Genomic DNA, 15,500 nt, shown 5'->3' with positions numbered 1-15,500 from the left:
GAGAAATGGGATGAGGTACCTTATTTGGATTTGTTCCGTTATTTGGGGTCTAAAACAGAATGGCAAAAGGAGTGTGGTATGCTATTGTTGCAAGCAGGGACTGATGAAAATGAATGTATTGGGTGCAAAGCGCGTGAAACCTGTGTGAAATGTGCAGTACGGTTTTCTAGTCAAGGTGAAGATTTATCTTTAATGGTTGCCCCCCCTTGTCCTGTTCCCTCTGCTCCGCTGTGCAGAAGTGGGGAGGGAGACATAGATGATACTGATACTGATGAGGATGAGACTAATGAGGAAAATAATATACAATCCCCGGAAGGACTTGGAGTAAGTCATACCTCAGTCACCCTCCGTCCCCAAACTCCTTCCCCAAGCTCCCGAAGCATACAAAGAACCCCCATAGCGGCACGGACTAGACAGGGAAGGCGGAATCAAGAGGAACCCCGAATGATAGCCCCCTTAAGGGAAGCCATGGGCCCCCGTGGTGAGAAAGTTATTATTAAAGTACCTTTTTCTCCAGGGGATTTGGTGATTTGGAAACAATCAGCTGGGAGTTATCGGGAGAACCCCGAACGGGTGGCCAGGGTGGTGAAGATGATAATTAAAACTCAGAATCCGGATTGGAATGATTTACAAGTGTTATTAGATACATTAATGGATTCTACAGAAAAAGAGATGGTCTTATGAGCAACCAAAGAACGAGCTAGGGAACAACTCCGGTTACGATTGATAATGGGGGAAACAATAGATCAATTGGTCCCTGGGGATGATCCAGAGTGGGATCCAAATGAGTTAGAAGGTTTACAGAGGTTAAAAAGGTATCAGGAATTATTGATTGAAGGCGTCCGGACTGGGATGCCTAAAACCCTAAATTGGTCTAAGCTATACTCAATAAAACAAGAAAAGAATGAATCCCCTTCAGCATTTTTAGAGAGACTTAAAGAGGCAGCACGGCGTTTCACTAGTTTGGATGTGGAGAAGGAAGAAGGTCAGTTACAATTGGCATTGTTGTTTATGGGACAGTCACAAGAGGATATTAGGAAAAAGTTGCAGAAATTAGAAGGGGAAGACACACGACGCTTAGATAAGCTGTTAGAGGTAGCTTAGAAAGTTTATAATAATAGAGAAAAGGAAACGGCTAAACGACAACAAGCCGGAATTCTTGCAGTAATTCAGCAGTCTGCGGTTCGGGGGGGGTTAAGGGGCCGGGGAAGGGGAGGAAGGGGAATTGGACAGGGAAGGGGAGGATTCGCTCGGGGGAGAGGAGGATTTTTAGTTGCAGGGATGAGCCAGGGTAGACAGGAACAGTTGGGTCCTAATCAGTGTGCATTTTGTCCTCAATTCGGACACTGGAGGAATGAATGTCCTGTACAAAATGGGATTGGGATGAGTAATGTAGGGTTGATGGGAGGTTTCCCCGTACCGCCGGTAGATGGCGCCCAGACACAAGCACAGGCAATGATATTAGGAAACTATAGGGATCAAAGCAGACTAGACCGGGATCTGAAGGTGATAATAGAAATAGGCGGACAGGAGCAGGAATTTATGGTTGATACAGGGGCTACTCACTCAGTTTTAAATAAACGGTTGGGACCCATAAGTGACACAACTATACAGGTAATAGGAGCTACAGGACAATTGGAGGAAAGGCCTTTTCTACAACCCCTTAATTTAAAATTCGGAGGAAAGGAACTGGATCATCAGTGTTTGTATATGCCAAACTGCCCTCAGCCTCTGTTTGGACGGGATTTGCTGTCTCTATTAAATGCTAAAATTATATTTGAACAGGGTCGAGTTAAATTGGAAATTCCGGATGAAGAAATTGGGAAAATATTTGCAATAAAGGAAATGGACCCGGCACCGATCCCAACAGAGATTGAACATGCAGTGGTACCCTGGGTTTGGGAGGCGGGAACTCCGGGAAAATCAAAGGTTGCCCAGCCGGTGGTAGTTGAGCTAAAAGAAGGAGCTAAACCGGTTAGGATAAAACAGTATCCCATTAAAGCAGAGGCTCGGCAGGGAGTAGCTCCGCTGATAGCACAGTTTACAGTGCAAGGATTATTAAAGGAATGTGAATCAGAGTATAATACTCCTATATTCCCGGTGAAGAAACCAAATGGTAAGTATAGATTAGTTCAAGATTTAAGGGCTATAAACGAGATAGTTAAAGACATTCACCCGGTGGTTGCCAACCCTTACACATTGTTAACATCTGTATCGGAACGATTTAAATGGTTCACTGTGATTGATTTAAAGGATGCCTTCTTCTGCATCCCACTGGCAATAGAGAGCATGAAGTATTTTGCCTTTGAATGGGAAGAACCAATGACAGGAAGGAAGAAACAGCTCACCTGGACCAGACTGCCTCAAGGATTCAAAAACAGCCCTACCATCTTTGGTAATCAATTGGCAAAGGAATTAGAAGAATGGAAAATGACTCAGGTGAGAGAATCTCCATATTCTTATGTAGTATTGCAGTATGTAGATGATATTCTTTTGGCCACAGAAGACAAGAAGGTATGCCTCCGATTAACTGTTGCATTATTGAATATGTTGGGGCAAGCAGGATACAAGGTATCCAAGGAAAAAGTACAACTGGTCAGAGAAAGTGTCCTGTACCTAGGATGTGAGCTAACACAAGGCCTCAGACGTTTGGGGGTTAACAGAATTGAAGCTATATGCTCCATTCCACTCCCTAAAAATCACCAGGAGTTAAGATCCTTTCTGGGAATGGTTGGATGGTGCAGGCTATGGATTCCGAATTTTGGCCTGATAGCAAAACCCCTATATGAGGCTCTAAAAGAATCCCAATTGAAATGGAATCCAAACAGGGAGAAGGCGTTCCAGGATTTGAAACAAGCATTAAAAGAAGCCCCGGCCTTGGGGTTGCCAGATTTAAACAAAGACTTTCAATTATATGTGAATGAAAGGCAGAAACTAGCATTGGGAGTTCTAACCCAGAAGTTGGGATCCTGGAAGAGGCCTGTGGGATATTTCTCCAAACAACTGGACACTGTAAGTACCGGTTGGCCGTCATGCTTGCGGGCCGTTGCGGCTACGGTACTTCTCATTCAGGAAGCCAGGAAACTTACCATGGGAAAAAGAATGACGGTGTATGTTCCCCACATGGTACTAGCTGTCTTGGAGCAAAAGGGGGGTCATTGGCTATCTTCCAGTAGAATGCTGCAGTATCAAGCTATTCTAAGAGAACAAGATGACATAGAACTCCAAACGACTAATCATATTAATCCAGCAGAGTTCCTCCACAGTGAGATGGAAGAACATGAGCTCTCCCATGACTGTGTGGAAGTGATTGAACAAGTTTATTCGAGCCGACCGGATTTGAAGGATGAACCCCTGGATGCTCCAGACTGGGAATTATTTACCGATGGTTCCAGTTTTATGAAAAACGGTACCAGGTATGCGGGATATTCAGTGGTTACAGTTACTCGAGTTGTGGAGGCACAAGCCTTGCCACCAGGTACGTCAGCCCAAAAGGCTGAGATCATTGGACTCACTCGAGCCTTGATATTGAGCACTGGGAAAACGGTAAATATTTGGACTGATTCCAAGTATGCCTTTGGTGTAGTGCATGTTCACGGAGCACTATGGAAAGAAAGAGGACTTCTTAATTCTCAAGGGGCTGTAATAAAACATCGCACAGAAGTGTTAGCATTGTTGGATGCTGTACACCGACCAGAGCGAGTGGCCGTTATGCATGTCCGGGGACATCGGAATGAAGAAGGAAAAATCTACCAAGGTAATCATTTAGCAGATGTAACTGCAAAGCAGGCAGCTCGTCAAGTATGGACTCAGATGGCTCTTATACCAACTAAGGTAAACCCTGTTACACCTTATATGCAACAAGCTCCAAAGTATTCACAGGATGATGAGAAACTAGCCATGTTATTGAAAGCTCGGAAAGGAGCAACAGGATGGTACACAACCAATACAGGACAAGTAGTTGTTCCCATACAGATAATGAAAGCCATCCTCATAGCTGAACATAACAAAAGTCATTGGGGAGCAGAAGCATTGGTAAAATTTTTGAAGAATGAAATAATTTCCAATCAGATGTTAACGTTGGCAAAACGGGTGAATGCAATGTGCCCAGTCTGTTTAAAGAATAATCCTATTGTCAGGAAACAGATTCAGATGGGAAAATTACAAGTAGGACCAGAACCGGGAGATTATTGGCAGGTGGATTTTTCAGAATTACCCAAAGCACAAGGGTATAAATATATCCTGGTGTATGTGTGTACCTTTTCAGGGTGGCCAGAGGCCTTTCCGTGTAGGACTAATCAGGCAAAAGAAGTAGTGAAAACTCTCTTGAAAGAGATAATACCCAGATTTGGAGTACCTTTGGGGTTGTCATCAGATAGGGGTCCTCACTTCATTGCTAATATTGTGCAGGATGTAGCACAGATGTTAGATATTGCTTGGAATCTCCATACTCCTTGGAGACCGCAATCTAGTGGGCAAGTAGAAAGAATGAATCAAACTTTAAAGGGCCAAATTAAGAAAATCTGTCAAGAAGCCAAAATACAATGGCCTCAGGCTTTGCCACTTGCTCTCCTCTGAATTAGAATTAAGCCAAGGGAAAGGTTAGGCGTGAGCCCCTATGAGATACTATATGGAAAACCTTACCATGCAACTATTTTAAAAGGAGACCCGCATGTGGTAGGGGATCAGGCAGTATATAATTATGTTGTTTCTCTGCATAGAGTTCTCAGTGCCTTGCGTGGAACCCTGCAGTGGAACAGACCTCTTCCACTGGAAAATCCTGTGCATGATGTTCAACCAGGAGACCAAGTATACGTGAAGAACTGGTTCACAGACCCACTGAGAGAATCATGAGACGGCCCGTATCAGGTGATACTAACAACATTCACCGCAATCAAAGTGGCTGGAATCGACTCCTGGATACATTACACGCGAGTCAAGAAGATGCCAACTCAGTGGGAATCCCAAGTCGTGTCCCCCACGCGATTGATTTTACGAGCAAAATGAAAATTGTAATTGCTGTATTTCTGGTTATGCTAAAAATATTACCTGTTGATGAACATGTACTTGTCACTGTTTCAGATCCTGTAATCGGAGCAATGGAAGGAATGACTGTAAACTTGACTTGTGAAATCACTGATGACCAGGGAGCTGGAGTCGATGAGATAAGTACATATTGGAGAAAAGAGCAAACACTCACTAATGTTATCAATAGTACATTTTGGGATAAAGACACACAAAGAGGCAATACCACATTACAGCTTACCAACGTTAGCATGGAAAGTGCTGGGATATATACATGTCTGGTAAAAATTAGGTGGAGTTTTGATTATAAACGAATCGCACTAGGGGTTATGACATGGCAAAGCAACTCGGCAATAAAAGTCTCACCTTACCAAGCATCAGTTGACATGTGGGATGGTCCACCCTCAAAAATAAATTGCTCATTCACAGCCCAACATGAATGTAGCAGCATGTTCACGGTTACTTGGTGGAAATTAGCTAGACAGATAATGTGGGAAAGGCCGGAAGGAAAGAGTGACCTGCAGGCAGGAAGCGATAGTGGAATTGGATGGTTAAATGATACTCAGGCACGTGTAGGGAAAAATGAGGGATTATATCTCTGTGTGATAAGTTGTGGTTCTATGATGGGGTACGGGAAGAGAGAAGTACAAGGAAAAAGTCATCTAATGGATGGGTTAAGACCTACCCATGGAATTTACCAGGCGGTCCGTGGTGCTTCTGTAGTTTTAGTTTGCCAACCAGAGCGTGGAATTGTTTTCTCTGAGTTCGGATGGTGGTTTAAGAAAGGAAATGTCCAGGAAGGGGGGAAATACCAATTAGAGAAGCGATCAGGAGGCATGTTAACTTTAGTGATACAGGATGTTCAACCAGAGGATGAAGGGACATATTGGTGTTGGATTGCCCAAGATGCATGGTGGACACACGCTGTGACCTTGGTATCCCTTACTAGGGCACGAATAAATAAAAGAAGAATTAGAGATGTTGAAATTGGAAATAAAACCTGGGTTTTTCACCATAACCCAGAACAAGAAAACTTAATTGTAGGTTTAATTCGAGACTTTGGAGAAATGCAGAATGTCTCTAAAATCACTGCTTGTTTACCTCTGCCTCGAGCAGCGGGAGAACCAATTCCATGGGGAATAGTTCCCGTCACTGATTTGCCTGAGGCATATGTAAATGTAACTTGGAGCTGTAGATTGGTTCCTAATGAGTACTATGACTGGAAAGAGGGTTGTATGTTGGTCCGGAAGGTTACTGAACACCAATGCAGGCAGATGCCAGGATATTATGCATGGCTGACAACATCAAGAGGTAATAAGTGTGTTGTTTCAGGGCCTGTTTCAGAACCGTGTAACAAAGTGACTCTCAAGGAACAAAAGATTAGAGAAGAAGAAGTCTGTCAAAATGTTACCCAGACCCAGTCTTTAGAAGACGAATGGGGAACAATTTGGGGACCAAGCCTTTTAGAAACATATAGCTACTTAGGACAAGTTAATTGGTGCATACAATGGACAGGAAGTAAAAACCAGACTTACACTGAGGTAATGAACCTCCAGACTACCAGACGGGAGAAGAGGGACCAAAAAGACATTTGGAATTGTACCCAAGTAATCACATGTGACACACCAAAAGATAAAATAGGGCTCGTACCAGTAAGAGTCTTGCTAAAATGGGGATGTGAATGTCGAGGATACAACCACACAATTACAGACCAAATTCAAGGAGATAAAAATGGGAAGAGAAACATCAGTTGTAAATCTACTACTATCAGAAGTCCAAGAAACCTAGTTTGGGTTATGGGGCATGGAAAATGGACCACCCATATGCCAATAGATGGGCCTGTCACACAAATTACTTTAGGAATTCCGACCTTATGTCCGTTTTGGAAACAGTCTAATTTGACTCGACAATCAGCTAGGACTAAACGAGACTTGGATGATGAAAACGAATGGCATGAGCCAACCAGTGGACTTAATTCGGGTGGGCTTTGGAATCCTTGTTTGCACCTGTAGCTTCATATCGGAACAGGGATATGCTCTACAAACAAATGGGGCAGACTGAAAGATTGGCAGCAGCCACTAAGAAAGGATTTAAAGATTTCAATATTCAGTTACAGGCTACCACAAGAATGACATTACAAAATAGAATGGCTCTTGACATGCTCTTACTGAAGGAACATGGAGTGTGTGGATATTTGAGCCAGAGAATTGATCATTGTTGCATCCATATCCCAAATGTAACTATTGATGTGGAAAAGGACATTTCACAATTAGAACAAATAGAAGACAAAACAAAAGATCTCGAAAGGGAAGCAGAACATAATTGGATTGGAGAAGTGTTTAGCTCTTTAGGACTCCAGGTGTCTGGATGGATATCATCGGTGATTCAGTATGCGATAATGTTTTTGATTTTGATTCTAATTATTTTTGGAGTTTATAAATGTATTTTAGGAACCATTGGAAGGGAGGGCCTACATACCCGAAGGCTGATCAATGCAATGACCAGGAATGCAACGTCTTCCACACCTCCTCCAGCAAATAGAGAAGAAAGACTTTGAGATTTGAGCATCCTTGCAACTTGGAAATTGAAGAATGCTCAAAAGGGGGGACTTGTTGCAAAACTATGAATAAAAACTTTAGTAGTAGTCATGCTAAGGCTTGGAGGGATCAGTAGGCCTGAGTGTAAACACTGTTGTGTAGCGAAGTTGCCAGTAGCGATCAAAAGGATCAATAGAGCATACTGATGAGGGGAGAAAGACTTGTCTAAGGAATGTAGCTATAGAACAGTTTGTTTATTTAAGTAATCTGCTAAGTGGAGTGTGTGACTTATCTAATAGGGTGTAGTAGATTAATGATGATAAAGAATGTTCAGTTAACGAAAAACAAAGTCACAATGTAATCATAAATCAGGTTGATGTGTCTAGAAATCAAATTCGTTAAGATGAAGCAATTTGGAAAGAAAACATATATATACTCAGTGATTTGTAGCAGGTTTGGGGCTCTGACTTTGGACATTAGTCCTCAGGTCCCCAGGGCCCTCAATAAAGCACCGCATAAAATAACTTCGGTTGTTTTGTGTTTCCTCGGTTCGGGCAACAGCTCCACGTGGCCCTGAAGTGTCCAAATGGTCTCCATGGCTCCAGAAGGCCCTGCAGTGTCACAATGGCCCCTTGGTTCCATGATGCCCCACAGTGTCACAATGGCCCTTGTTTCTATGGGGCTCTGAAGGACCCCAGAAAGGTCTCCTTGGTTCTGCAGTATCACAGTGGACCCTTGGCTGCATGAAGCCCCAAAATGTCACAATGCTCTCCTTGGTTCCATGGTTCTCCACAGTGTCACAGTGTCCCTTGGCTGGTTAGGGCCCCATGATGTCACAATGGCCCCTTGGTTCCATGAGGCCTTGCAATGTCACAATGGTCTCCTTATCTTCATGGGGCCCCGCAGTGTCACAATGGCACCTTGGCTCCTTTAGGCCCCACAGTGTCACCATGGTCCCCTGGGTTACAGGAGGCCCTGCAGTGTCACAATGCCCCTTTGGTTCTATGGGGCCCTCAGTGTCTGTTTTGCTGGTGGGCAGTGTCAGTACCAAAGACAGAGACACCAACTGAGGGAACAGTGTAATTTATTATAACACACAACTGCAAATAATTACAAAAGGAGAAGCTCAGCAATGCACAGAATCATTTGCAAAGAATTACAAAAGGATAAGATCAACAATGCACCCAGTCAGCACTACCAAAGATTGGGATTAAGAAAGATCCATCACCAGTTACCCTCAGACTTTACCATCCCCCAGACCCACACATCAGCTGGGGAAGTTGTCACAGCCAAGGACTGCAGAGCCACTCTGGACACTGGCAATTCCTACTGCTGTGTCCAGCCACAGGTGAGGCTTCCAACCTTGCTGGGAGAGAGCCCAGCTTGGAGAGTGCAGAACAAACAAACTGACAGCACTTCCAGTGCAGGAACATCTGGATTCATTCTCCTCTTGGATTCTCCCAAAGCCTGGCCAGGGCTCCAGGAGGAACCAAGGGAGTTGACTTTGACCATACACCTCAAACCAGGCCAGATGTTGGATTTCATGGCCTTGTTTAGCTTCTAAATACAGAAAAGTCAATACATGATTCACTAATCAGTGGATACATCTATCAAAACCCAAAGATCATGCATATTTCAGTGATGAGAGGATACAAAGATAACCTTAGGATGGAATGTTCATCAAGAGGTCACCTTTGGCTCAGGGTCTGTTGTTCAGGCCTCAGTCAGGCCTCTTGTTCAGGCCTTGGCACTTCAGGGATGTGGTTTAGTGCTGGGCTGACAGTGCTGGGTGAACGGCTGGGCTTGATGAGCTCAGAGGTCTTTTCCAACAGAAAGGATTCTAGAATTCCAGGATTCTATCTGCTCCATTCAGCCTGGTCCATGTTAGCAGCATTAGTTTGCTAATGCCAGGGGCTGTGCTCAAAGTCAGCTCCATTTGCTGCTGCTGCTGCTGCTGCTGTGTGGTCATTTGTCCAGCCCTGCCCCAGACTCAGGGAGCAGCTCCAGGCCCTGCTGCTGCTCCCTCAGGATCAGCCACAGTTTGGTTGTTGCTCTCAATGCCAGCAGAAGCAGTGGCTGAAGCAGCAGGTGCTGACAGTGCCCCAAGCCCCAGGGCCAGAGGGGTCCCTTGGCTGCAGGGCTGGGAGGGAGCTGCCCCTTGTTCTCACTGTGCCTCACGCAAAGCTGGGCCCCTCACAAGTGGGGCAGCACAGCAAACAGGGAGCCTGCCAGTCTCTTCCAGCCGTGTCTGCTCAGAGTTTGGCCCTTGGAGCTTCAGGAGGACAAAGGCAGCTCTTCTGGTCCCTCTGGGTGTCCCCGTGTTCAGCAGTGCTGCTCCATCAGTCTGTGCACAGCGACAGGGAAAAGCCTCAGCCCTGCAGGGGCCAGGAGCTGCCGGGCTCTGCCTGAGCAGCTCAGCCAGCAGGAAGGGGGCTGCTCCACATGGGAACCAGGAGCAATGGACACTCATTTTTGTCTTTCAAGAAAATAAAAGGGAAAAGGAATAAAACATAGATAAAATATGAAAGATAAAGACAAAACTCAAGTGTGTATTGAAAATTCTTCTGTAACTTTGGATGAAGAGGTAACTGATTTTTTTCTTTGAAAATGAGAAGTCAGGATTTACTTTCTAAATATGCTGGTGGCATGGATCTGTCTTACTGACCTTAGCAGCTTTTAAAAAAGATTTTAAATATCTCTCACTGAAATCTCACTGCCAGCCTGTCCTGGTTACAGTTTAGCACTTTGGTTACACCCACAGAGTGCTAAACTGTAACCAAAGTGGTCATTCTGCTCCCCTGAGGTCCTTTCTGATGAGCTGTTGATGACAGGTCGTTTGCAGGAGCTGCCCAGTGCACCCCTGATCCCTCAGGCTACCAGCTGGGTGTTAAATGAGATGAGGAAGAAGAGGCAAACCCTGCAAGGCAAAGACAGTTTTCTGTTTCTTCACACCAATGACTGAGCAGTGATAACTCCCTCCAGGGAAGCACCAGCACAGTCCCATTCAGCCTGAGGGGTCATCTCTGCTAATAGGCCATGGTGGACTCAATGGCACCAGCACAATGGGCAGCTGAGACAATTTAGACCATCAAAGGCTCCCCAGATATCCCATGACTCAGAGGATGACATCATTGCATTGTCAGACTCCCTGCCCAGGTGGAGGTACTAAACATTCCCACCTGAACCTGAGCATATATAATCTGGGTTTGGTGATGTGGGACACTACTTCCACTCAACTGATCCAGAGGAGGAGCAGAACTTCCACAAGACCACCATTTGGTAGGATCTCGACCATCGCTCTGACCTACAGGCAGCCAGGTTGTACTCAATCTTTGTGGGTTAAAAGCAGTTTTCTCTGTATCATTGCATTTATTGTAATCTCTTCAGTGAATTGTTAGTCTGACCTGTAATGTCTGTTGGGGCAGTTGAGTGGGATTCATTTATCCTGACAGTTTAGTTTAAATAAGCACAGTGGTTTTGGATGTTTGGAGTATGAATTACTTCCAAGCTGTGCCAAAAACATCCCTTGGGGGGTGTTGGGGTGTCCCTGGGAGGTGTTTCTGGGTGTCCTGGTGGTGGCTGCCAGCAGAGCCCCAGTGGTGGGCAGAGGGATGCAAGCACCCCCCTTGCAGTGAGGGTTGGGTTTCCCAAAGCAAGCACTGCCACCTCCAGCCCAGAGCCAGGGGGCTGTGGGACCCCCAGGGAGAACCAGATGGGAGAAACCCTGGGATGTCCAGAGTGTGGAGGATGGAGAGGGCAATACCAGGACCAGGGGACTGCTGGCAGTCTGGAGGAGAGGGAGTCTGGAGGTGGGGAACCCTGTGACCCCAAGGACCCCGAAGCGGAGAGCCCAGAGAAGGGGGAAATGCCAGGACATCTGGAAAATTCAAAAGCCTGGGGTGGGGGAGAGAGGTGACTCCTTGGACACCCACACCCTGAAGCACTGAGGGGAGAAGCAACCTATGGAACACCCAAAACCCCCTGGCATCTCTAAGTGAGGGGACCCTGGAGGAGAGGGACCAGCATGACCCCAAAGTGGGGAGACTGGAGAGGAAGAAATTTGGGGATTCCAAGGATCCACAAAAGCAAACGGAGGCTGGGGTCCATCTAGATGTGGGAAGCCCAATACATGCAGAACCCCCAGCAGCCAGGATGGGAGGGACCCCCAGAATTATAAAGTGGAGAGACCAAAGAAGGGAACTCCTGGGATTGTTTTGGGGGTTTTTTTGTTGGTTTTTTTTTTCAAAATCATAGTGCTCTGGAGGTTTTTATGGACACCAGATGCCCTGTGACTTCTAGAAATGGACTCGAGCAGGAGGACCTTCAAACCTAACATACATGCTCACACCTTGTTTTCCCCCTCCAAACCAGGATTTCCCATTCCCAAACCTTGGCTGGATGGAGGAGAAGGCTGTGAGGAAGAGGAAGATGCCCCAGGACAGCCAGGCAGGTGAGGAGGAAGTCACTGCCCCATTCCCCCTCTTTTTTTCTCCATCTTCCAGCCCAACATCGTCCCTGGCTGCAGGACAACCCTGCTGCTGACACTGTCCTGCCAAGAATGGACTGAGGCGAATCTCCTTCCCCTTTCCTTTTGGCATGTAGGCAAATCTAAAATCCTCTCGTGTTTCCACCCCCAGCCAATGAGCTGGGAATGGAGACCACAGAGGAAAAATCCTCCCTGGAGAACCTCATGGAAGAGGCTGATTTGAACAGCTCCATGGTGCAGGAGTCCAATGGGGAGGAAAAGCCCCGGAGATCCCACACAAGGAGAGGCTCCAAACCAAGCCCAGGGTGCTGTGAGGAGCAAAGACCCACCCTGTGCCAGGAAATTGGCCAGCAATCAAGCCAGAGCTATGAGCAGGTGGCCCATGAGCAGCTTCCCACTGGGGAGAAGCCCTACAAGTGCTTGGAATGTGGGAAGAGCTTCAGGACAAGCTCTCTCCTGATCCGCCACCAGATGATCCACACTGGGGAACGGCCCTACAAGTGTGGGGAATGTGGGACGAGTTTCACCAGGAGATCCCAACTTATCTGCCACCAGATGATCCACACTGGGGAACGGCCATATGAGTGTGGGGAATGTGGGAAGAGCTTCAGAGACAGCTCGCACCTGATCCGCCACCAGAGGATCCATACTGGGGAGAGGCCCTACAAGTGTCCCAAGTGTGGGAAGAGGTTTCAGAGCAGCTCCCATCTCCTCCTCCATGAGCGGATTCACACTGAGGAGAGGCCCTTCCGCTGCCCTGACTGTGGGAAAGGCTTCAAGCTCAACTCCACCCTCATCATCCACCGGCGCATCCACACAGGGGAGAGACCCTATGAGTGTCCTGAGTGTGGGAGGAGCTTCACCCAGAGCTCTAAGATGACCAGACACCAACGGAGCCACCAGTAAGAGAAGCCCTGCACAAGCCCCGACTGCAGGAAGATCTTTTTCTTCTGCTCCAGCCTTATTACCTAAAGCCTCATGGTTTTACTGCTCTTTGGGAGGGGTGTTTGGTGTTCAGGAGCTATTCTGGATGATTTGGTGCTTCTGGGTATTTGGTACAGTTTCTTTCTCCATTTTGTGTTTGAAAAGCAAAGAGGGTTCATCCAGTACCTCAAAACCACTCAATTCCACTGGAAAGTATTCAATCTTAGCCCAACCCGGCTCAATCCCTGCCCAAAATGACTCAATTCCACAGCCCCTCAGGGTGGGATGACATTGGAAGGGATTGGGCAAAGTGGGATGCAGTTCCAGAGGGGTGAGATGGGCATTGGGTGGGGCAGGATGGGTGGGATGGGCATTGGGTGGAGTGGTGGAAGGGTGGAAATAGGGCTTGGGAAGGGGGTCTTGATGTCCAGGAGGGGTGGGATGTGTTGGGGTGGGGATTGGGAGTGTGGGACAGGGTCTGGAATGAGACAGACAAATGTTGGGGGTGATGAAGGGAGGGGAAACCTGTTCCTGAGTGGGTTTTTGGGTATTATATACCAGGATTATTTCTCATGAGCCTTGTGGCAATAAAGAAAAAGGAGGTTCATCCTTTTGGTGTGGTGCTGTGTGTTGGGATTTGGGTGTCCATTTCTTGTTATTGTTGTTACTATTATTTGTATTATTTATTAGTCTTACACTTCTAAATCCCACTGATTGTTAATAGTGGCTGGATGGCAGCTCACTGGGAAGATTCCATTCCTTCTTGCAGTGGGATTGAGCTGTAGTCACTTCCAAGTTGCCAGTGGCTTCTAAAGATGCAAAGTCCTGTTTATGGTGGTTTTGGTGTGGTTTGGAGTTGGGGAAGGGTCTCATCCCCTCCCAGAGGTGCTCTGAGCCTGCTCTGCACCACATCTGCACTTGTGGCACCTCACAGCTGCCCTGCCCTGGGGACATGGCAGGACTCCCTCCTGCCAGGGCTGAAGCTTTGCATGGCCTCTCATGACCCCTCATGTCCAAAGCTCTGTGCTGGCACTGTCCTGAGCGCCAACATCACTGCAGCCCCACGGCCTTTGCTGTCCCCCCGTGTCCATTCCCTGTCCCCGAGTCCCGCCCGGCTCTGGCAGCAGCAGGAGCCGCAGCGCAGTGGGCGCCAGCCTGGCCCAGCCGGGGCTCCCAGCAGGAGCAGCAGCAGCATTGCCAGCCCTTCCCAGCTGCTCCTGCCTTGGCTTCCCCAGGGGTTTTTCCAGGGCAATTCTGGAGTACAGCAACAATCACCCACAAACTGGTCACTGGGGTCAGCCCTTGGCCTTTCTGCTTCCTCCAACCAGCCCAGGCTTCTCTCAGCATTCCAGTTCCCTGCTCAGAGCCTTTGGCTCCCTGCAATCCTGGCCCCAAGGATCTGTTCTCACGAGTCCCTGGGGAGCCTTTGGCAGTCTCTGCCCTCAGTGGGGCTCATTGATGCTCCAAGGGACTTTGAATTTTGCTTCTGACTCCTTGAGCAGCTTCTTCAACCTTCTCTCAGTCCCTGAGGGTCACAGACTCAGCCCCAAGTCCACCTTGGGGTTCATTAAACTACAGAAAGCCCTCAAAAGTTCTTTGTCTGCCTTCCATCGTCTTCAAGTGTTCAGGGCTTGTACAGCTATTGGAGTCAGTTTGGTGTTCTTTTAAGGAGGAAGTTTTCAAAGTGCACCCATGACTTTTCTTTTACATCAAGGAATTATTTTTTTATTATTCATTTCAGAGACGAGTTGTTAGAAACATTCCCTAAGGGATCTTGATGCTGAATGTCTCCTTAGGAGGTCTGGGCATGTAGAAGAATGAGCCCCTTGAGGGCTGACCCTGTTGGGACAACCTGCTCCTCACCCCCAACCTCACCATGGCTGACATTGCCCACCTGGCACTGACATCCCTGTTCCCTGCATCACAAACTTGTCCCCTGAGCTCTGCAGCTGGCTGTCCCAGCCCATTGCTCCATGTCCCACCTGCTCACCTCAGGGCTCTGCCTGCACACAGGCCCAGGAGGAGTTTTCCTGTTTGTAAGGGAAGAATGGAAAAGCCTGAGCAGGTTTCCTAAACAACAAACCCCACTCGGGAGCCACATGCTCAGTACAGGCTGCCTCTGATGATGTCACCTTTCTACAAGGGACAGTGTGGCCAGAAGTGATCTCTGTAAGCAGAATTCTCTGTATCTTCAAGCAGAATTCTCTGTCCCTGTCCTTTCCCTTGATCTCAGTTGCAGATGGAAGTTCATGGTGCCATTCTCACCTCTAAACCCTCTTTGGAATACAAACAGATGTGTCCAGCTGTGTTAAGCAGGTGTTGCTCAATGTTTATGCAAAGCTTTTGTGTTCCCAATGGAATCACAGAGATCATTGTGACACTTTGGGGCCACATGGAACCATGGAGACCAAAGTGACACTGCAGGGCCTCATAGATGAAGGGAGACCATCGTGACTCTGTGGCACCTCATGGAACCAAGGGGTCATTGTGACACAGTAGGGCCTCATGGAATCCAGGAGTGCATTGTG

At 47.2% G+C, this 15,500-nt stretch overlaps 2 protein-coding genes across 2 annotated transcripts in view; one reads left to right on the top strand and one right to left on the bottom strand.

Moving 5' to 3' along the window:
- LOC146421167 (uncharacterized) overlaps positions 1–15,500 on the bottom strand; it is a 230,781-nt gene that overhangs the window by 125,218 nt on the left and 90,063 nt on the right. The gene's annotated exons all lie outside the window — the stretch shown is intronic.
- LOC146421170 (uncharacterized) lies at positions 3,712–12,954 on the top strand. The gene is made up of 2 exons (XM_085047675.1): positions 3,712–3,757; positions 12,200–12,954. The coding sequence occupies exons 1-2, from the start codon at positions 3,712–3,714 to the stop codon at positions 12,952–12,954; spliced, it is 801 nt and encodes a 266-aa protein (XP_084903801.1).

Source organism: Lichenostomus cassidix, unplaced genomic scaffold (assembly GCF_008360975.1).
Source record: "Lichenostomus cassidix isolate B80296 unplaced genomic scaffold, HeHo_3.0 HiC_scaffold_43, whole genome shotgun sequence".
NCBI lineage: Eukaryota > Metazoa > Chordata > Aves > Passeriformes > Meliphagidae > Lichenostomus > Lichenostomus cassidix.
The sequence above is the reverse complement of the archived record's forward strand: the minus strand, read 5'-3'. Positions and strand labels throughout refer to the sequence as shown.